Source organism: Barbatula barbatula (assembly GCF_947034865.1).
Source record: "Barbatula barbatula genome assembly, chromosome: 6".
Lineage (NCBI taxonomy): Eukaryota > Metazoa > Chordata > Actinopteri > Cypriniformes > Nemacheilidae > Barbatula > Barbatula barbatula.
The window spans coordinates 19,264,328-19,287,507 of record NC_136765.1 but is presented as its reverse complement, the minus strand read 5'-3'; the positions used below and the strand labels follow the sequence as shown (position 1 = coordinate 19,287,507).

At 37.6% G+C, this 23,180-nt stretch overlaps 3 protein-coding genes across 3 annotated transcripts; all 3 read right to left on the bottom strand.

Annotated features, from left to right (window-relative positions):
- On the bottom strand, window positions 1–4,356 carry LOC306895446 (solute carrier family 22 member 7-like; the record flags this gene model as incomplete). The annotated part of the gene is made up of 9 exons (XM_079458679.1): window positions 1–202; window positions 1,656–1,764; window positions 1,868–2,082; window positions 2,159–2,268; window positions 2,674–2,797; window positions 2,895–3,063; window positions 3,302–3,456; window positions 3,743–3,846; window positions 3,976–4,356. The coding sequence occupies 9 exons, from the start codon at window positions 4,354–4,356 to the stop codon at window positions 1–3; spliced, it is 1,569 nt and encodes a 522-aa protein (XP_079314805.1).
- Window positions 4,357–5,129: 773 nt separating this feature from the next.
- Window positions 5,130–10,264, bottom strand: slc22a7b.1 (solute carrier family 22 member 7b, tandem duplicate 1; the record flags this gene model as incomplete). Its single annotated transcript, XM_079458678.1, has 9 exons — window positions 5,130–5,340; window positions 5,953–6,061; window positions 6,412–6,626; window positions 6,743–6,855; window positions 6,968–7,091; window positions 8,872–9,040; window positions 9,148–9,302; window positions 9,433–9,536; window positions 9,884–10,264. 9 exons carry the CDS (start codon window positions 10,262–10,264, stop codon window positions 5,130–5,132), a joined length of 1,581 nt encoding a protein of 526 aa, XP_079314804.1.
- Window positions 10,265–12,044: 1,780 nt separating this feature from the next.
- Window positions 12,045–16,368, bottom strand: slc22a7b.4 (solute carrier family 22 member 7b, tandem duplicate 4; the record flags this gene model as incomplete). Its single annotated transcript, XM_079458648.1, has 9 exons — window positions 15,979–16,368; window positions 15,794–15,897; window positions 15,073–15,227; window positions 14,778–14,946; window positions 14,296–14,419; window positions 14,087–14,193; window positions 12,637–12,851; window positions 12,341–12,449; window positions 12,045–12,240 (listed from the first exon to the last, which is right to left on the bottom strand). Exons 1-9 carry the CDS (start codon window positions 16,363–16,365, stop codon window positions 12,045–12,047), a joined length of 1,566 nt encoding a protein of 521 aa, XP_079314774.1. The 5' UTR covers window positions 16,366–16,368.
- Between the last annotated feature and the right edge of the window lie 6,812 nt (window positions 16,369–23,180).

Below are 23,180 nucleotides of genomic sequence, written 5' to 3'. Positions count from 1 at the left end.
TTACCTTATTCCCTCAATGTCTTCAATAGTCTCAGGTAGACACTTGCCCCGTGTCTCAGGTAATTGATAAGCCACTAGAGCAGCACAGAGAGCAAGAGAAGATAAGATGACTTGGCTCCATATACCATCCAATAGCAAAATCAGAGGAGCCACAGACACACCCAGACGGGCCAAGAATGAGTTATAGCCCATCCCATTTTGCCTACAGACAGCACAATAAATATCAATAGGCATATATTGCCAAAGACAAAAAATCCAACTTTTGATTTTATCAGCATTACTGGGTGTATTGTGTTCATTCAAGTCCCAGTGCCTGTCGAATTTCAACAAAATCAAACCTCAGGAGTGACAGAGTACTCCCACCAGCAATGTGAAAGACTGACAGCATGACAAGACACATGAAAACTGTAATCATAATCTAGGTTATATCACTGAAAAAAATTACTTGTAAAATTTACTTTAAAATAGTGCATATTGTTACGAGGATTTTATTAAGTAAATTGGCTGCTATAATTTAGGTACAATTTACTAACCAGAATAAAGCAAACTCTACTTATTAAATACGTAGTTATTGTTCAAATATCAAGTAAATGTTACTTGAAGTAAACAAAACATTGCACTGAACAAAATCACGTGTCTAACTTTTATATTGAAATATACTATATTTTTACAACACAGTGAGAAGAGACAGGTGGTCTTTGTACTAGCATTGGCACAGTTACTGCTTAATAAATGTAACAACACACTTCATGACTAATTTTGTGCCTCCCTCAGCCTAGGCACAAGCACCGCTCTTCTGAACAACGGTAACAACTTAAAAAAACAGCCTTTAAAAGTAATGCCAAAGCTCTCCTAAACATTAGAGATAAATCAACACAAAACTTTTTTTACTGAAAAACACTTAAAAATGACAATTCATCTTGAAAATGAATCTCCTAATGCAGTCAGGCATTTTTTTGTTAAAAACTGGAACATAATTATATCAAGTACATTTTTTTATCATTACTTTTCATAAAATCTACTAAGGCAGAAAATATTTTTTTTCAGTGCATATAAAACATTTTTTTTTTACTTTCCTAACTACATGTACACATATTACAGTTGTATTGGTTTAAAGTGAATGTGAACTTATTTTGCCGTATTTGAGGTCTGAATAAATACAGAGCATATTTTCTGTTATCGTGACCCTTTATTAATTTTCAGCGAAACATGCAAATGGTAACAATATTTTTTGGGGGGAAATTTGGTATGAATATTGTTATAGGGTGTTCACAGAATAAAACTTAGCATTTTATCTAAAAACATACCTATAAATAGTAAATTCAGAAAAAAACGGCAAAATAAGTTTGGAGTGGTCTCTTAATTATTTCTGCAGCTGTATATGTCACACATTACAACATTAATATGTATTGGTAAAATTGGAGTTATCTACATACAATTTAAAACTGTCCACCTGTAATAAGTAAGACGTAAGCAACATACTCATGACATGAAGAAATCTGTCATTTTAATAACTTAAAAGCTGCTTAAAAAGTTCATTATGTTGAGATCTAAATGCATGGCTGACTGAAAATAACTAATTTCTAACATAATGCTGTATTTCTGCCACTAGGTGTCAGTAGTAACCAACAACTAAAGGTTGTGGATCGATATACCTGAGGACAGTGGGGAAAAGCTCAGAGCTGTACAAAATGATTGTGCCAAAAGATGTTCCTGAGCAGCCTCTTCCCAGCACAGCTATTACTGTACGAACAACCGTCTTATCTAGTGAAAAGGTCAAAAGACTACAGCATTACATTTTACAACAGGATTTAACATATAAGACAATTTGACAGAGAAAAAAGCTCAATACAGATCAATATCTCACCTCTAGGTATGAATATATTAATCATGAGGCAGATTCCAACCAATAGTAGAGCTCCAGTCTCTGTTTTGCATCTTCCGAATCTCTCCAGCAGATAATAGATGCTCAGTTTAGCAGGAACCTCAATGGCTCCATACACAAACTGAGTCAGGTAAATGTTTAATCCAAAGCCTGAGATGTTAAAGCTAATTCCATAGGAAACAGTAGCCACAGAAAACCTAGAGGTGCAAACCCCATAAGCAATAAAATCAAAATAGCTGTTAACATGTAAAATATATATGATTCACTACACACCAGGTGAATCCTGTGAGTAAAGCCAGTCTCCTCATCTTTGGAGTTCTAACCAGGTCCAGGTATGAATATTTCCTGTTTCTTCTGTCAGTAACTATGATATTAGCCAAGTGCTAGAGAGAGAGAGAAAAACAAATAGCTCTATATTAGTCTACATTCACATTTTAAACAGTCTAACAGATCAATAAGATATTTATTTTGGACAATGGAAAAAGAGCTGCACTGTAAAAGAAATCTGACAAAAAAGACATTTTCAGTGAACTGGAAAAAAAGAAATATACCATAAAATATATATTTTTCTCTGGAAAAAAACACATTCCCCTATTTTTCTTGTAAATTCACAGTCTTATTCTGTATTTTTACGGTAAAAATACATAAAAAATATCAGTGGAAAAAACATTTTACGTGGAAAATTTGTAAAAGATAACAGTTTTTTTACAATTAACGTTTTACATACATAGCCGATTTTATCTCAGCAATGCATGTTTAATTATGGAAATGATTTGTGATTTTCTTACCTCAGATTTTATCCTGGCAACAACTTCCTCTCTGTTGTTCATAACTGCACATTTACGGAGATAAAAGCGAGCTTTATCTACCTTCCCATTGGCTATCAGCCAGCGGGCCGACTCTGGAACCCACCTACAAGAATATTACATGTATATGCTTGGGAGATTTTAGTTTCAAGAAAAAAAATAGAATGTTTGTGACCTCTGCTTGGTATTAATGTATTACTCACCACCATGTGATAATGGAAATAATGATGGGCAATGAGGTTGCCACTGTCAGCCATCGCCAGTCTCGAATCAAATATGCAATCAAAGCTAAAGACATGGTGCCAAATGTCCAAGACATACAGTCAATCACCCCTACCAACCTCCTGTGCTCGATGCCCACCCACTCCACATCTGATAAAGGATGCACATAAGCATATCCACATAAGAAAAACGAAAGAAATGTATGACGAATTGATTTATAGAGTATTGTATTAATGGTACAGGGATTAATACAATGAAAGAAAATAAGGTGACTGAGTAAAAATCTAATACGTAGATGCTTTTATCCAACAGGACTTATTTTAAACTACATTTATGAATGCATTCTCTGGGAAAAATATGAGAGAAAACCATTTGACTGGCTTCTTACTAAGTACAGTAGAGATGATAACAATGCCAGTGATGGTAAATCCAGTGAAGAATCTCAACACCGCAAACATAATTAAGGAGGAGGAAAAAGCGCTGGCCACTGCAAAACCCATTCCTAATACATATGACACCAGCAGCATCGGCTTTCGTCCAAATCTATTTAGAAACAGACATGTACACTTCTTTGTTGGAAGCATTCCAGTGTCTAAACAAAACAAAAAACCCATGCAAAACGTTTTATCCAAATCTACTCTATATCCCTATAGATGTGTCTGTAATCTACATGCCAGAGGAGGTTACACACAATCAATCTGTTGAAAAATAAAACCACATCTTTTCAGGAATGATGGTTCATAGATACATGAAGTAACAAGTTTCAATGAAGCTTTAATGAATTTAAAAATCTCAAAAGTCTTATTGAACAAATTAAGTCTGCACTAACATTGCACTCAGGCTTCCAAAAGCACCTGCTCCAAACATCACCCCAATGAAGAAGATTGTGGTTGTCAGTTTGTTCATTGCTCTTTTGTCACACACTAGATCCCACTGAGAGACATTACCAAACAGAGAGGGAGGGTTAGCTCACAGCTCAAATATGAGTGTGTAAATAAAATATCTGTTTTATTTTTGCATATCTCAAAACAAGTGAGAAAACAAGTAAAACAGTCATCTCACCTGTGTGGCCAGAGTGCTGCTGAATGTACTGTTATCATACACCCATCCATTCTGACACTGAACTACAGGAAGATCTGAGCTGCTCGATGAGTTTGACAGCAGGTGGAACTGAGGATGAGAGAACATGTGACAAGAAGCAGGAGTTCCATCTTCCTGTTTTGGAATACTGACAGCCAGCCTCTCCTCCCAACTCAGATTCCCAAAGATCCCCTCGGCATCCAGTCCGGTGATGTCACAGTGATGGGACGGGATGGCAGCTAAAAAGTTGCTTAGCAGGAAATGACACGCAAGACTGAATCGACCAAGAAAATTTATGAGCAGGACCATTATCTGGAACCTTCCAAATCCATTAATCTCTGATAGAAGATCTTCAAATGTCATTGTTGCGCTGTGTGATCTGCCTGGCACTCAGCCTGAAGGAGGTTATGTCTCAACTGGTTTATTTTGTGGATTGTTTTTCTCAAGGTTATAATAATCCAACGGTGGAAAATGGTTAACACTAGATGTCTGACTGTTTGTGAAACATTAGTAAAAATTAAACCCTTTGGTTGAAGCTTCACAGTACGTTGTAAATGTACAATATAGCTGGCTATGTTTATTTTTGCTTTGTCACTGTCGGCTGTTGGTGTGACTCTTTGTTTTGTTAAACACAGTGTTGTATACTCCATGAGATTATTGTGACTTTCAGTAACACATAACTGTAAACTCAATATTAATGACACCCATCCAAAAGCCTTGATAATGGGATGTAGATCATATTCCTCATTAAACAAAATAATGAAGTAATATAAAAATGAACATTTGAAATGTGAAAATGAAAAACACTTTTTATTCTATTCCTTTTTCAAAGTTGAAGTCCGTTAGACTTCATCTAGACCAAGAAATGTTACATTGTTTCAAATTGTGCTTCTGCTAAATTGTAACTCATTCCATAAAGAAAAAGACAAAGAATGAATAAAATTATATTTATTAGATCATTTATCTCTACAGATTAGATTAGTTTTCAATCCATGTAGAGGTTAGTTTCCATGCTGAGATTCACTCAAGTGGTAAACAGATGGATCTCTTCCTTAAATATAAAGTAATTTATGAAATAATAAACACATTTTGATATCAATTGTATTATTATTATTGTAATTAATTATTTCACTTATTCACCTTGTTTTCTCAATATCTTCAATAGTTTCAGGAAGCCGCACATTGTGGGTCTCAGGAAGAAGCAGTGCAAGGAGGCCTACAATGATGGCTACAGTGCAGAACAGGATTTGTGGCAGAGGAAGCCAGACCTCTTCCAGAAGGCCCACAAGTGGTGCCAAAGAGACACCAACACGACCAACAAATGAGCTGTAGCCTAATCCATTCTGCCTATAATCAGAAAAGATGAATGTAAATACAGCATACAATTTCTGTATGTTGTCACGTCAACTATTATGATGTTAATTATTATATAAAATAAAAAATTAAAAGATTCACATTTCTGGGCAAATTGTGTCTTTAAAGGGGATGTGCAACGGTGTTTAATGCATTCTTACTTCATTAAGTTAAAAGTGCTGGCTTCTTATGCTTGACATGGTCAACTTATCAAAAAATGACTTGGACGTATAACATAGTATTTCTGCACTTGATACACTACCCCAGCATTCGTATACATTTGATTTTTATCGAATATTAAATTAAGTTTCGTAACAACATTTCTTAGTTCCTTATTGGACAATTTCTTCCAGAAAAGCACGCCCACACGTCAACCATGGAGAGTGGGAGAGAGAACACGCCGGTCAATGTGCTCCTTCATTCACGAAATTCAGCCGCGTTTGTATGTTCACTGCATTTCGGTGAGGAAAACATTGCACAGCTGTATCGGTCTTTTATAAATGTGATCAAACTAAATACTCTTTCAAAATATGAAGTATGCAATACTACTCAAGATTAATGAGATTGGCAGACACTGTGTGTTACATTCGCTTTAAAACAACGTACCGTAACACAGTTGGGTATATCTCAGTGGTATAGAGAAAAAGACAAGTGAAGGCGGCCTCTGAAAATCCTTTACCCAGCACAGCAACGATGGTTCGAGGTAGCCACAAATCTGGAGACAAGCACAGGCATACCTGGAGAATCTGACTCACTTATGAGTTCCACTGAATTGCAAAAATAAGGACTAAAATAATTAAAACCAAAATAATTAAAATTAAAATGAGTAAAAAATAAATGTAAATAATGTAAAACTTGTGAAATTTATATCAACAAACGATTACTGATAAATTAGACATGATTGTGACTCATACCCAAATAAGTGATTGTTCTGTAACTAAAAAAGTTGAAAGTTAAAGAGATATCAGTCATTTGACTGTGACATCCTTATAAATGATTCTTCTCAAGCTAAAAAAAATCATCAAACTTTTAAAATGTGAGAAATTTTTTTTCGTCTCTCTTTACCTTTAGGAATGAGGAGAGTGATGCCAATGCAGACCCCTGTTGTACCCAGAGTGCCCACCTGGCTGTACCTGCGGCCAATTTTGTCTAGGCACAGATAGACCAACAGTTTTGATGGCATCTCTATGGCACCATAAATAAACTGCGTTAGGTACAGGTTCAGTCCAAAGCCACTTATGTTTAAACTGATACCATAGTACGTAAAGGCAACTCCAAACCTGCAAAAACAATTGACCTCAAAATCTGAATCAATTAGCAATGCAAGTTAATAATCTTTTGATGCAGTTTCCAGACTTTTATATACTGTCTATTGTTGTGCGAAAACATTCCTAACCAGGTGGTTCCTGAGAGAATAGCCAGTTTTCTCATCTTGGGAGATCTCATCAGGTCCAAAAACGAGTATGTTCTGTTTCCTTTATTCTCCGCAACCGTTACATCAGCAAGGGACTAAAAGGTCATATGGAAAAGACGAACTTTACCACAAAAGCACAAAATGACTCTCTCAACTGACTCACCATTTGCATGACACATTTTTTAATAATTGCATTATAAATATTACCTGTGGTTTGATATCTTTGAGGCTATTTTCTCTTTTGTTAAATGAGGCGCATTTGCTTAGATAAAGATGAGCATCATCCAGCCTTCCATTGACAATCAGCCACCGCGCAGACTCTGGGATCCACCTACAAGTATGTGCATTGTTTATTGTCTGTGTCATAAAAATAGCCTACAACTGTTACGATTGAAAACCTATATCTTTTTACATTTATATCTAAATATATTTCCAAAGTACATTTGAAAATATAGCTGCAAGCAGCGATTCCCGGGTTCGAGCAGTCTAAAGCGTCAAAATTGTTCAGAATGAAGAGAGCTAGTGGCCAAAAGCCGCTGCCTTAAGTAGGTGACCTCGGAGCTACTTCTTGAGTTATGGCCATTTAAATGTAATAGGCTTCTCCTATTTAGAACTTTTGGCGTGCGTCCCTTAGCGACATTGAAAGAAAATGTCAACTTTTTTTCGATAGTTATTGACATTCACAATCCACAGAAGTCATCTGAATTGGTTTGATTCCGATCGGTCGAAAAACCAAGGACTAGTTCGCGAAAGTAGGTTTTTGACATCATCGGCGATAACTCACGAACCGTTTGATCGACAGAAGTGGTTCCAGAGGCAAAGTTGTTCAGAATGAGGAGAGCTATCATATGATGTAAACAGTTTAGGTATATGTCAAATGTCACGTGATACACAATTGTTTAAGCAACCAAAGACACGTCAATTTAGCCATTTTTACTGTTATAGCGCCACCTAGTGTCCAACTGCTGCGGCCTTAAGTATGTAACCTCGGAGTGATGGTCTTCACATATTTTTCAAGCCACATGATGATATCTCTAATAGTTATTGAGGTATGGCCATTGTAATGTAATAGGCCCCGCCCATTTTTTATTTTGGCGCCCCTAAGCGACCTTGAAAGGAAATTTCTACTTTTGTTCAGAATGAGAAGAGCTATCATATAATGTAAATAGTTTGAGTATATGTCAAATTTCACGTGATACACAATTGTTTAAGCACTCCAAAAACGTTATTTCGCCCCCAGTGGCCGAATGAGTTCATATTTCTTACAGACCTTCAAGACCATGAGTTGAACAAGCCCAGCGAGTGTCGTTTCGATCGGCCTCCGTTAAGTCGGTGTAAGGAGTGCTCAAACTTCATTGGGCGGCCGATGGCAGCCATTTTTTTTTAGATATACCAATGTCCTTTTCTAGAATGATGGTACATGACACAAAGACACACCATACCAAGAAATTAGTCGATTAGGCACACTGTTGGGTAGTTATTGCCCTTTTCGAGAAAACTTATATTATAGCGCCACCTAGAGGCAAAACGCCGACTTTTTATAACGTGACCTCGGAATGAGAGTATAAACATATGGTCCAAGCCCCATGAAGATAGCTCAAACGGTTCACGAGTTATAACCATTTTAGTGAAATATTCTCCTTTCGGTTCAGACGTTTTGGCACCCCCCAGCCACCGCCGATCGAATTTCAACTTTTTTTCGATAATTATTCACAGTCACACTCCACAGAATTCATCAGCATTGGTTTGGTTCTGATCGGGCAAAAATCCAGGGACTAGTTAATTTTTTTTTAATTAGCAGAAGAATTTGCATACCGGAAATGAAATCGTGGCTATACGTTTTTTAAGTTTTGAGCCAATGATTACAATGATATAAAACACTTGGGTGTGCGACAAACGGTTTAAGAGTAATGAGCGTAAAGGTGCTTTTCATCGCTGTAGCTTCATGCACTTCTGCACTTTTTGTTCCTAACTTGTAGTGTTGTTTAATACTTTTAGTTGCAGTACTGTACACTAGCTGTGCAGTGTAGTGTAGTTCAATCACAAGTAGCTTTACAACACTACAAGTTAGGAACAAAAAGTGCAGAAGTGCATTCTTTGTACACTTGTACCTCCATGTGATCACAGCCAGTCCAAGAGGAGCTGTTACCACGAGAACCAGAGTTCTCCAGTCATTGGCAAAATACGCAATGCCAGGCAATATCATAGTGCTGATAGACCAGTCAAGACTGATTAAAACTCCAGCCAATGTCCTGTGCTCAACATCAGCCCATTCTACACCTAATATAGACAGAACCACAGAAGAGTCATTATCAATAGTCTTTCAAAATGAGTCAAAATGAGTCACCAGACCAATGCACACATACAGTATATCCGAGAGCACTTACACAGAACAATGGTGATGATGCTGATGCCGGTAAGTCCCATTCCAGTGAAGAACCTCATAATAGCAAACATGATGAAGGACTGAGAGAATGCACTGGCTACACCAAAAGTAGCGGTTACAAGGTAAGACACCAGTAGCATGGGTTTCCTACCATATCTAATACAAACAGAGATAAATACAAACCATAAAATTAACAACTACTACTAACACACTCCACACTAATATATCTCTCTAATGTCTAAAATAATATTTTGTTAAGGTCCACATCTCACTGTGATCATCTCACCTGTCACTCAGCCAGCCAGCAAATGCTGCTCCAACCATCACACCAATGAAGAAGATGGTGGCCGAGGCTTTATTCAGACCTCTCCTGTCGCACACCAAATCAAACTGGGAAAGTAAGAGAAGGATATTATTTTAATTTTGATGAGAAAATCTGACATTTTTACCCTACTCATGTTGTCACAGAAATATTTTAAATAAAGTATGGCATAGTCATATGTATTATGCAGAAGAACAGATTCATGTGAGAAAAAAGTTTCGGTAAGACTTCACTTTAGGGGGCAATTCTTACTATTAACTAGTTGTTATTAACATGCCTATCGTTGACATATTTGCTATTTATTACTACTTATAAAGCACGTATTCTGCATGACCATACTCTACATCCCTAATCCTAAACAAAATAGAGTGTGTTTAAAGACAAATAATATGATTGTATTATATAAGTGAATCACCTCTGTAGCTAGGGTGGACTTAAATGTGCTGTTGTCATACTCCCATCCATTCTGACACTCCACCAGGGGATGATCTGTGCCACTCGATGAGTTTGACAGCAGGTAAAACTGAGGATGAGAGAACATGTGACAGGAAACAGGAGTCCCATCTTCCTGTTTTGGAATACTGACAGTCAGCCTCTCCTCCCGACTCAGATTCCCAAAGATCCCGTCAGCATCCAGGCAGGTGATATTACAGTGGTGAGATGGAATGGCAGCGATAAAATTGTTTAACAAGAAGTGAAACGGTAATGTGACTCTCGGAATAACCAAAAGAACAATCATAATGATCTGAAATCTTCCAAAACCTCCCACCTCAGCCAGCAGGTTCTCAAATTTCATTTTTAAAGATATCAGAGTAGATTTCAGTCTTCAGCCTGATGATGTGCTTCAGAAAAAGTAGGGAGTTATGGAGTTAGTTAGTCCAACGATAGGTCTTTTTAAACATTTACTGTCTTTTTGTAGATGATTAACATTACACACACGACAGTCTCACATGTAGCTGTTGTCTATATTTTCTTTCTATCCCAAACACAAACACATTATCAGGATAATAGTTTATATATCATATTGTAATACATAAAGTAGCTTTCAAAAGAAACATTTATCATTGCCTGACTCTTGTTGTCTGTTGTGTTTGATAGGGTCTTTAAAACACAAAGATTATCGCAAATATTTCATCTGAATAAGGCCCTTTCTGCAAATGAATGAATAACCACAATGCCTTAGAATACATAGACAGATTAGGGAGAATGCAGGTTTCAATTATAATAAATTCATATAAAAAGATTTCTAGGTCTTATATGTGTTTTTGAGAAGTAGAAATGTGCTTATTCTCTATCAAATTTATAAGTAATCGTTAAAATAAGATTTCTGGCTGCGATGTGGCAACTCTGGAGTTGGGGAGATCAGTGCAAAATTAACTTGTCTGGACTAAAGTTCATACTGCATTGGATTAGTCCTTCTGTGTTCAAGGTTTATCACTGCTGCAATCTATAGATTCTGTAATTATGAGAAGGACTGAACCTTTAAAACAAAAACTTGAATAGCATTGATACAGTATTAGCATTATAATTTCAAATTACAGTAAATCACACATACTTCCACACATTTCATGCTGCATCACACATGTTAACTGTATACTTTTATAAATGCATTCATATAATCAGAAGAAATTTTTTGGATTAAAATCTTTATTTATTGTCACATGAATTTATTAATACAACTCATATAAAGAGAATATACTAGTATTGAATGATTGTTTTCGCTTATTAAATAGGGTTTCCTAATAAAGGCAAAAGTCTTTGGCAAGATGCCCTATTTGCAAGAGGTCAATGTGGAGCTGTCCATGGTGCTATCATACAGCTTAAAGGGATACTTCACCCAAAACGTTTTATTCTGTCTTCATTTACTCACCTTTGAGTTGTTCCAAATCTGTTTAAACACAGAGAGAGATATTTGGAAGAATGCTTATAACCAAACAGATATTGCCCCCACTGACTCCCAAACTTAATCTTTATTTTGTTCTGTTGAACACAAAAGACATTTTGAACAATGAAGGACAGCAAACAGTGGGGCAATTTTGACTACCATTGTATTTTTTCCTACTATGGTAGACAATGGGGGTAAAATTTGTCCGTTATAAGCATTCTTCCAAACATTTTTCTCTGTGTTGAAATGTATGCAGATTTGGAACAACTCGAGGGTGAGTAAACTTTCATTTTTGTTTGTAGTATCTCTTTAACTATATCATTGCTGATGTGGGTGCTGTCCATTGTGCTGTGCCATAAAAGAAAAAGAGAGACAGGTAAAGAACTCAATATAAGTATATAGCTCTTATCTAAATATATAGTGACGATGATATCTAAACCATCATGTGCAGCCTTTGTGTAAACAAATGCGCCCTAATGACAATTTCTCAAAACCTGCACTGATAAGCATCTTTGAGATTTGTTAAGGATAAATAAACAATGAAGCAATACAAAATAATAAACATGACTTTAAAAATGTGTTAAAAATAAAATATATTTGAGACTGTATTTCACAGTTATCAGTTTTGCTCCTCTTGGGCAAATTTCCACATTTCAGTCTTTTGAAACCCAGTCTTTTCAAAAAGGCAGAGCTATTTCCCTTCAATATCTTCTATGGTTTCTGGCAATCTTGTGTTGCTGGTTTCAGGAAGAAGCCAAGCGACGGCACCAGAAAGGATGGCCAACGAGCAGAAAATCATCTCTGGGACATCTTCTAAGAGCATGATAAGAGGAGCGATTGAGGCTGCCAGCCGAGCCATGAAACTGGTGAAACCAAGTCCATTCTGCCTGTTGTTGGGAAGGAGAGGCATTTCCAAAACTAAGTAAGCTGAAAGTGATTTGAAAACTGGTCTAATGGTGCTCTTTAGTAATCTTATCAAAATCTAACCTTACGACCGTAGGAAAGAGCTCTGTGGTGTACAGAAACACGGTAGTAAATGAAGCCTCTGAAAGCCCTTTACCCAACACTGCGATAACAGTCCGGAACGTCCAGTACTCTTAACACATATTAACACAGAAAGGATTATAGAACCACAAAGACGAGACACTTATGACAGGATTTTTTTTCAGTATCTAAGATCAATGGCTATGTTTGGAATAACATACTACCATGTGTCTATTAATGAATATTGTTTGTCTGTCAAGTGTCTCAACAAGGGTTCTTTAAACAAACGGGATGCAAACCTGTAGGTGTGATGATATTAATGAATATACAGAATCCTGTTAATATCAGTGTCCCGGCCTGACAGATCCTACGGCCGACCTTGTTGAGACAGAAGTAAATAAGGATTTTTGCAGGCAGCTCTATGGCTGCGTAGATGAAATGCGTCAGAAAAGGATCGAGCCCAAAGCCGGTGATGTTCAAACTGATCCCATAGTATGTAAACGAAACACCATACCTAAATAAAGAGAGGCAGACGGCAATGTACATCATTTGCTTAGGAATAGTTTAAAAATGGCTGTAATGTGACCCTGGATCACAAAACCAGTCTTAAGTAGCACAGGAACATTTTTAGTAAAAGCCAAAAATACATTGTGTGGGTCAAAATTATAGATTTTTCTTTTATGCCAAAAATCATTAGGATATTAAGTAAATATCATGTTCCATGAAGATATTTTGTAAATTTTCAACCCAAAATATATAAAAACTTTATTTTTGTGAGTGGATTGCCTGCTACAGTGCCTCGGATTAACAACTTCAAAGGCGATTTTCTCAATATTTAGATTTTTTTCACCCTTTACTGCCAGAGTTTTACACTCTTGTATCTCCACCAGATATTGTCCCATCTTAACAACCCATATATCAATAAAAAGCTTAACCATTCAGCTTTCAGTTGATGTAAAAATCTCAATTTTGACCCAATAGACTGGTTTTGTTGTCCAGGGTCACTAATGTATTGATTAATGTAGTTCAGTCAACTTCTTGGAATGTAGGTTCAATTTCAGTACTATTTCTCCTGACCAAATAAAAAAGTTTTTTTTGCACTGGTTCAATATGTACCACCAATTACATCAATGGTGAATTTGCAAATAATATATAAACAACATTCTTTAAAAGCACTAAATCAAACTATTGTTTGATAGTATATCAAACAATTACTTGCATAATTGCCATACATCTTGTAATTTTTTGCAACATCATTCATATAAGGTTAAAACATGGCATGCAGATTCTCCAGAAATCACCCAAAAAATCTGATGAACAGAGAAAGATATTTGCAGGAACGCTTGTAACCAAACCGTTCTTGGACCCCATTGACTTCCATAGTATAAAAAAATACAATGAACGGTTTGCTACATTCTTCAAAATATCTTCTTTTGTGTTCCACTGAACAAAGAAAATAATAAATTAAAATTTACTAGTCAATGGTGGCCAGGAACTGTTTGGTTACAAGCATTTTTCCAAATATATTTTACGTGTTCATGATAATAAAGAAATGTATACAGATTTGGAACAACTTGAGAGTGAGTAAATGATGACAGAATTTTCTTTTTTGAGTGAACTATCCCTTTAAGTGCATTTCCCTACCTTTCACAATGTGTTGCACTTTGTTGTCACAACCTGACTGAATTGTACAACGTTCTACAATTTTAAAATAATGTATTAAGATAATTAAAACACACACACACTTACCACACTATGCCAGTAAACAGTGCAAGTCTCCTTAAATGTGGGGTTTTAAATAGGTCTAAAAAGGTATAACTGTGGTCCGGGTTATCTACATTCACCAGATTTAAAGTCTGAGACGAAGACAAAAAGAAAAAGTTTTATAACACATTATTGGATTTAATGTAGCTCTATGCATCAATACTGCACAATTGTAAAACATGCAGAATTTATACCTCTGGCTTGATTTTCGACTTGAAGTCTCGTTTCTTATTATATACAGCACATTTTTCCAGATACTTGTATGCTGTGTCTGGCTTATTGTTGGCTATGAGCCATCTGGCTGATTCAGGGATCCACCTTTAAAAACATCATCCAATTATTCTCACCACATATTAGCTTTTTCTCAACACACCAGAATTATTACATCAATATTAGAAGCCCAGAATTAGTAAAGAGGAATCCAGGAGTGAAAGTATTTCAATATGTCATTCTAAATGCAAAGACCTTTACACACAAACAGAAACATAGTCTAAAATAGGCAGCAAGACTGTAGGCTGAAGGACAAAGCATGCTGTCTGCCATAAACGTGAATTCTGTTATAGTTGACAAGAAAAACAGAACGCTTAGATCGTTCCAGCTGGGGAAAAAAACATGACCCCGACTGGCCCTGACAGAGAAAGCATCACAGACACACAGATCAATGGTGTTTCCTTACCACCAGGTGACCGCAGCGAGGAGAAGAGGAGAAGTGACAGTAATGATCAGCATTCTCCAATCAGTGACCAGATAGGCAACGCCGGCCAGCAGCATGTTGCCAATGGCCCAGGAAAGACTGCCAAACACCCCAACAAATGTACGGTGCTCAGTGTCCACCCACTCAACACCTACCAAAAAGAGAAGTTACAAAGTATATAGATAGTCAGAATTGCAGAGAGATGAATTGTAAGAGAGATGTTATACGCTTTGGCAACATCAGTCCTCATTTCAGAGAAGATGATGGTGAAACTTACTGAGCACAACTGATATGTTGGTGATACCCGTCAGACCAAATCCGGTTAGAAAGCGTAAGGTAGCAAACATGATAAAGGTACTGGAGAAGGCGCTAGCAGCACTAAACACTATAGATAAGATGTAGGACAACAGCAACATATTCCTACGACCATACCTAAAAATAAACGTACAGCTTATCAATGACTTTAAACTTGCAGCACTGGCTGTTGTTGCCTCAATGACAAAGAAACAATGAAAGAAACATTTTATAAGGAGTTGCCACAAAGCCCCTTTTTGACATTCATTTTGCTCATCATTAAATTATATAGGAGCCTGGATCACAAAATCAGTCTTAAGTAGCACAGGAACATTTTTAGAAAAGCCAGAAATACATTGTAAAGTTGAAAATTATAGATGTTTCATTTATACCAAAAATCATTAGATCATGTTCCATGAAGATATTTTGTAAATTTCCTTTAACAACTACGGCAATTTTCTCAATATTTCGATTTTTTTGCACCCTAAGATTGCAGAGATGTAAATGTTTATTTATACGCCAGATATTTTCCTTTTCTAACAACCCATAAATCAACGGAAAGCTTAATTATTGAGCGTTCATATAATGCAAAAATCTCAATTTCGAACAATTTACCCATAAGACTGGTTTTGTTGTCCAGGGTCACATATAATAATTATATTAGCCTTTAAGGCTACTTGATTTTGCATGTAAAACTTCCTTACTTGTCACTGGTCACACCAAAGAACACTGCTCCAATCATGACACCCACAAAAAATATGGTTCCTGATGCCTGGGCCAGCCCCTTCTTGTCACAGACTAAATCAAACTGAAAGAGAAAATAGAGAGAGGCTGTCAAAATAGAGAACTATAGGATATATGGTGGATATTGGCAACCATGACACTTCACCTGTGTGGCCAGAGTGCTGCTAAATGTACTGTTATCATACTCCCATCCATTCTGACACTGAACTAGAGACAACTCTGGTGGTGATGAGTTTGATGAGTTTGACAGCAGGTGGAATTGAGGATGACCGAACATGTGACAGGAAGAAGGACTTCCATCTTTATTTGCAGGAATACTGACAGTCAGTTTTTCCCGCCGACTCAAATTTCCCATGATCCAATCAGTATCCAGATGGCTGATGTCACAGTGATGAGACGGGATGGCAGCGATAAAGTTGTTCAACAGGAAATGACATGGGAGTGTGAGACGTGGTATGGACAGCAGCATGATCAGTGCGATCTGGTATCGACCGAATCCGTCCGTCTCTTCCAGAATGCTTTCAAACTTCATATTGACCTGGAACAAAATTAATCCTTTTTTTATTTGTAGGTGATAAAGTGCACCAAGTACAGATATGAGTATTCTGACCCTACCGAGACATTCAAAGGCATAGTTCACCCAAAAATGAAAATTTACTCTTTAGATGTTCTAAACCTGTATAAATGTATTTGTTTGGTTGAACAGCGAGAAAGACATTTGGACGAATGCTTGTCCAAACAGTTATGGAACCCATTGACTACCATAGTAGGAAAAATGACAATGGTAGTCAAAAGTGCCCCAGAACGGTTTACTTTCCCACATTTTTTCAAAATATCTTCTTTTGTGTTCAACAAAACAAAAACAATTATAAAGTAAGTATGGAACTATGGAAGTCAATGGGGTCCAAGAACTGTTAAGTTAACTATAAGCATTCTTCCAAATGTCTTTCCCTGTGTTTGTCAGAACAAAGAAATGTATACAGATTTGGAACAACATGAAGGTGAGTAAATGATGACAGAATTCGTATTTTTGGGTGAACCTTCCCTTTAAGGTACTGCATGAAAATTATTATTCTTATCGGGGAACACTGTGTACCGGTGTGAAATCTTTTCAAGTCCATTCCTTTACCCTACATTCGCCTCATAGCAGGCATTGGACCACAGGAGGTACGGCGCTTTGTTTGAACACTGTGCACAGCTGTGAAGACACCAGCTGGACTTGACATAATAGTCACTATTTGGATTAGTATTTACTTTATTTTACAATACCAAAAAATAAATGTACATTTCACTCTTCAAAAGGTATGTTTGCTTTCATTGTCTGCATTATTCCAAATGTTAAATATTTTCTTAAAATACATGACAACAAAACTTTTTCAGCTGTACCGATAGAAATGTGTACATTTTTTATTACAGTATAAGTAAAAAAAATTAACAAGCCTCTTTGCTCTTTTACAAACTGTTAGTTTTAGTAAGGAAACTTTATTCCATAGGAAAAATACACTCACCTGTTGATTCCAGTGTGCAGATGTTCGAGTGCTGTGATGTTTGACTGGCAGAGTCATAGAAAGTCCTACAGTTAAAAACAGCACTGTATACATAAATGCCAAATGAAGCCCCTCCTCAAACTCTGCTGCTGTTGTTGAGTAATTAGGGTTTCGAGCACGAAGTGCTGAAAACCTATTGTTTTTGTAAGGATTTTTATTAGGGTTTCGAGCCCGAAGGGCTGAAAACCTATTGTTTTTGTAAGGATTTTTATTCTTCTTCTTCTTATTATTATTATTCCGCCATAAAACGCGTCGCCCAGCCCAAACCGTAAGTCGTAGAAACTCGACACTTTGTCAATTGGTTGTATCTGTGCAGGTTACTCAGATACAGTGAACCAGCCAAATCGCCCCATAGGTGGCGCTATAGCGATGGCCAATGCGTTTGGGCTCAATACTCGTAAACCGGATGTCGCACAACAAAGTGTTTGGTGTCATTGGAATCCTTGGCTCCAAACTTAAAAAATGGCTATCTCCGATTTCATTTCCGGTATGCAAATTTTTCCGCTAATTTGCATTTTATGAAAAAAAAAAAAAATGAACTAGTCCCTGGATTTTTGCCCGATCGGAACCAAACCAACGCTGATGAATTCTGTGGAGTGTGAATATGAATAATCATAAAAGGAAGTTGAAATTTCGATTCAGGGTCGCTAGGGGGCATCAAAACGTCTGAACCGGAAGTAGCCTATTTCACTCAAATGACCCTAACTCGTGAACCGTTTGAGCTATCTTCACGGGGCTTAGACCGTATATGTAGACCCTTAGCCCGGGGTCACAATAAAAAAGACTCGGTGTTTGGCCACTAGGTGGCGCTATAATAGCAAAGAACTCGAAAAGGGCTATAACTATGCAACCGTTTGCCCGATCGACTTATTATTTGGTATGATGTGTCTTTGTGTCATGCTCCGTGACTGTATAAAAGGACTTTGACGTTTCTCAAAAAACATGGCCGCCATCGGCCAATGAATTTTGAGCACTCATTAGACAGGGTTAACGGGGGCCGATCGAAACGACACTCGCTGAGCTTGTTCGACTCGTGGTCCTGAAGGTCTGTAAGAAATATGAACTCATTCGGCCACCGGGGGGCGAAGTAACGGTTTTAGAGCGCATAAACAATTGTGTATCACGTGACATTTGACATATACTCAAACTATTTACATCATATGATAGCTCTTCTCATTCTGAACAACTTTGCCTCTGGACACGCTTCTGTCGATCAAACGGTTCGTGAGTTATCGTTGACGATGTCAAAAATCTACTTTCGCGAACTAGTCCTTGGTTTTTCAACCGATCGGAACCAAACCAATGCAGATGATTTCTGTGGAGTGTGAATGTAAATAATCATTGAAAAAAAGTTGAACTTTGTTTTCATACACGGTAGGGAAGGCCAAAAACTCAACTGGGCGGAGCCTATCACATTAAAATGGCCATAAATCCAGAACGGATTAACACATCATCATGGGGCTTGGAACATATGTGTAGACCATCAATCCGAGGTCACCTACAAAAGAAGGTGGCGTTTGGACACTAGGTGGCGCTAGACCAGTAAAAATGGCTAAATTGACGCGTATTTCATTACTTAAACAATTGTGTATCACGTGACATTTGACAAACAGACAAACTATTGATATCATATGATAGCTCTTCTCATTCTGAACAAATTTGCCTCTTGATCTATTGATGTCAATCAAACGGTTCAGGAGTTATTGCTGATGATGTTAAAATCGTACTTTTGCAAACTAGTTCTTTGATTTTCAAGCAATTTCAAAATTTCCACCATAGTACAATTCTCTGGACTCTCTAGGTCAACAATGATTAAAAACATGTTGAGTTTTTTTTGTTGTGTGACCATTACAGGGTCCTTTTTTATATTAACGTGAATAATGTACGTTAAAGGTTGCTACTCCTTAATAAATAATCCAACTGACTTGCAATTAAGTAGTATTATACATATTATGACTCAAAACAAGCATGCTCATCAGAAGAGGCATGCCTTCATAAAAGTCCAAAAGGCGAAATATTCATTCAAATGGGCTTTTCATACATGTCTTTGTAAGCATGCATAGTCTGCATAGACCGTTACTGATCACCTAAGTCAAAATTCTGGGTCTAAAGGCCTATCATTCATTGAGGATGTGTGTTAGGGCCATTTCTGAAATGGATTTGACTAATTTATCCTGATAACGTGAGTCTCGCTACTGAATTGTCCGAATGACTTGATATGAAAAAATGTAATCTATGTCCTATATGTGCATGTGTGTGTGCTCATGCCTCGGTCTGTATGAGCCAATGCTGACCCTTTGACTCATTTTGCTGGGTGTGGGGTTGTATTGTCGATTGTGGACATGTTAGTTTGCCATCCCTGAGACTGGTCGACGTTTACTTACCTAAACCTCTCGAAACCCGATAATTGCTGCTTGCAGCTATATTTCTTCTTCTTCTTCTTCTTATTATTATTATTCCGCCATAAAACGCGTCGCCCAGCCCAAACCGTAAGTCGTAGAAACTCGAGACTTGGTCAGATGGTAGTAGTCTTGCACGCTACTCAGATACTCGGAGCCAGCCATGTCGGTCCATAGGTGGCGCTATAGCGATGGCCAATGCGTTTGGGCTCAATGCTCGTAAACCGGATGTCACACAACAAAGTTTTTGGTGTCATTGGAATCCTTGGCTCCAAACTTAAAAAACGTATATCTCCGATTTCATTTCCGGTATGCAAATTTTTTCGCTAATTTGCATTTTATAAAAAAAAAAAAAAAAGAACTAGTCCCTGGATTTTTGCCCGATCGGAACCAAACCAACGCTGATGAATTCTGTGGAGTGTGAATATGAATAATCATAAAAGAAAGTTGAAAATTCGATTCAGGGTCGCTAGGGGGCATCAAAACATCCGAACCGAAAGTTGCCTATTTCGCTAAAATGGCTATACCTAGAGAACGGTTTGAGCTATCTTCACGGGGCTTAGACCATATGTGAGGACCCTCAGTCCGGGGTCATAATAAAAAAGACTCGGTGTTTGGCCACTAGGTGGCGCTATAATAGCAAATATCTCGAAAACGGCAATAACTACCCAACCCTTGGCCCGATTGACTTATTATTTGGTATGGTGTGTCTTTGTGTCATGCACCATGACTGTATAAAAGGACTTTGGGGTTTCTCAAAAAACATGGCCGCCATCGGCCAATGAATTTTGAGCACTCATTACACAGGGTTAACGGAGGCCGATCGAAACGACACTCGCTGGGCATGTTCGACTCGTGGTCCTGAAGGTCTGTAAGAAATATGAACTCATTCGGCCACTAGGGGGCGAAGTAACGGTTTTAGAGTGCATAAACAATTCTGTATCACGTGACATTTGACACATACTCAAACTATTTACATCATATGATAGCTATTCTCATTCTGAACAACTTTGCCTCTGGACACGCTTCTGTCGATCAAACGGATCGAGAGTTATCGCTGACGATGTCAAAAATCTACTTTCGCGAACTAGTCCTTGGTTTTTCAACCGATCGGAACCAAACCAATGCAGATGACTTCTGTGGAGTGTGAATGTAAATAATCATTGAAAAAAAGTTGAAATTTACATTCATACACGGTGGGGGGGGGCAAAAACTGAACTGGGCGGAGCCTATCACATTAAAATGGCCATAAATCCAGAACGGATTAACACATCATCATGGGGCTTGGAACATATGTGTAGACCATCACTCCGAGGTCACCTACAAAAGAAGGTGCCGTTTGGACACTAGGTGGCGCTAAAACAGTAGAAATGGCAAAATTGACGCGTATTTCATTTCTTTTTCAATTGTGCATCACGTGACATTTGACATTTACACAAACTAATGATATCATATGATAGTTCTCTACAGTCTGAACAACTTTGCCTCTTGATCCATTGATGTCAATCAAACGGTTCACGAGTTATCGGTGACGATGTTCAAAACTTACTTTTGCAGACTAGTTCTTAGATTTTCAAGCAACTTCGAAATTTCCACCACAGTACAATTCTCTGGACTCTCTAGGTCAATAATGATCAAAAACATGTTGAGTTTTTTTTGTTGTGTGACCATTACAGGGTCCTTTATTATATTAACATGAAGAATGTACGTTTAAGGTCGCTACTCCTTAATAAATAATCCAACTGACTTGCAATTAAGTAGTATAATACATATGAAGAACCCTGAAGGAATGTTTGACACCGCACACTTCTGAGCTTCGCGTGATTCCCGTCTCATCTACCCGACGATTGCTGCTTAATCCTGTCATTTTTCTGTGCGTGCAGGACTTTGATCTGTCGTGGTTGTGTTGGGGAGTGACCCCTGAGCTTGTTCAATGATGTCACAGTGCCTTGGATGGCTCAGATGACGAGAAACCCGTTATTACTGCTTGCAGTTATATTTCTAGTTATAACTGCTATGGGGCGCCAAAAAGAATTTGGTCTAGCGAGCCTACAGTTACTAGAACAGATTCTGCAGCACACATCACTGACAGAGATTGCAGAAAGTTATTCAGTATTTAACACGATTCTAACACGAAGTACAGACGCGAGAAACTAGAGTGATATGATAGCAATTTTTCTGGTAGGCTGAATGCTATTCATGTTTCACTACCCAAAACGAGCAAACAAAGTCTGTAACATGTTGAAAATGTGCATTAAAAAAGTGAATTAAAAAGCACATTTCAACCCAAACCTGCAAAAGCTCGTTGACAGCTGTTAGCACTGGAATAAAACGTTAGACTTGCAGTGGGTGTTTCAATGGTTTTTGTGCTAAAGTCCGAACCTTTATCACTAGGGGCCGTTTACACGAGACCGTTTTCAAGTGAAAGAGCAAAACAATTTATGCGATTTGGCTGTCCGTTTACACGGAAACAGCGTTTTAGGCAAACTTTTCAGACAGATGGACACTATAGTGTCACACATCATCAGGTGTTGATTCGCAAAGACAGTTTTCCAGATCTGCTATTATTGCCAGATAAAGCCAGACATATTGAGTAGTATAAAGGTTGACAACTTAAGTAGGTTTAACTTCTCGGCCACATTGCACCAACTGCACTGCACCATTTAGACATGGGCAATAGGATAAGAAAGGGGATTTACACCTTTCATCTGCTGGAATTTTCTTGCCATTTTCAGGGTTTAGAGAGAGAGATCCCAAAAAAAGTTTAATAGAAAGGCAATTGTGAATGAAATAACGTCACATGGTATGCACTAGAGCACACACGTCAAAGCTTAAAGCAGATGGGCAGGGAACTGGAAACACTGGGTGCCACTTTTGTCATCTTAGAACAAGAAAGTAGCACAGACTTAACAAATGTGGATGATAGACGCGGTGAAACCGGTTTAAATACCAACTTTTGTTTCACAGTATCACAGCACACAAGAAATTAACCAAAACAGTCATGGAACTCTTTTATTGAATGGCATCATTTATAATTTGTAGTAACTTTTAATTGTATATCTCAGAAAGGTTGCTCTTTAGTACAAGTTAGTCAATCATGATTCATTAAACTCACATTCATGCAAGTTCTCTCTATCTTCACGGGCACAAAGGAACGCAGTGAAAAGAGATGACCAAAGATCTGTCTCCGTTCCCTCTTTCCTTATATAGTTGGTATTAAAAGCAGAGAGTCTTCTGAGTTCATCACAGATGGAACATTCTGGAACATATACTGCAGAACGTATTTTCCCGCTATTTCATCCAAACAACAGCATGCAATGGTTCTGCGGAAGGAGTGGTCCGAAACTTTGTGCACACGTACGTGTAGAACTCACAGATAACACTGGCTAGTGTGCACACGT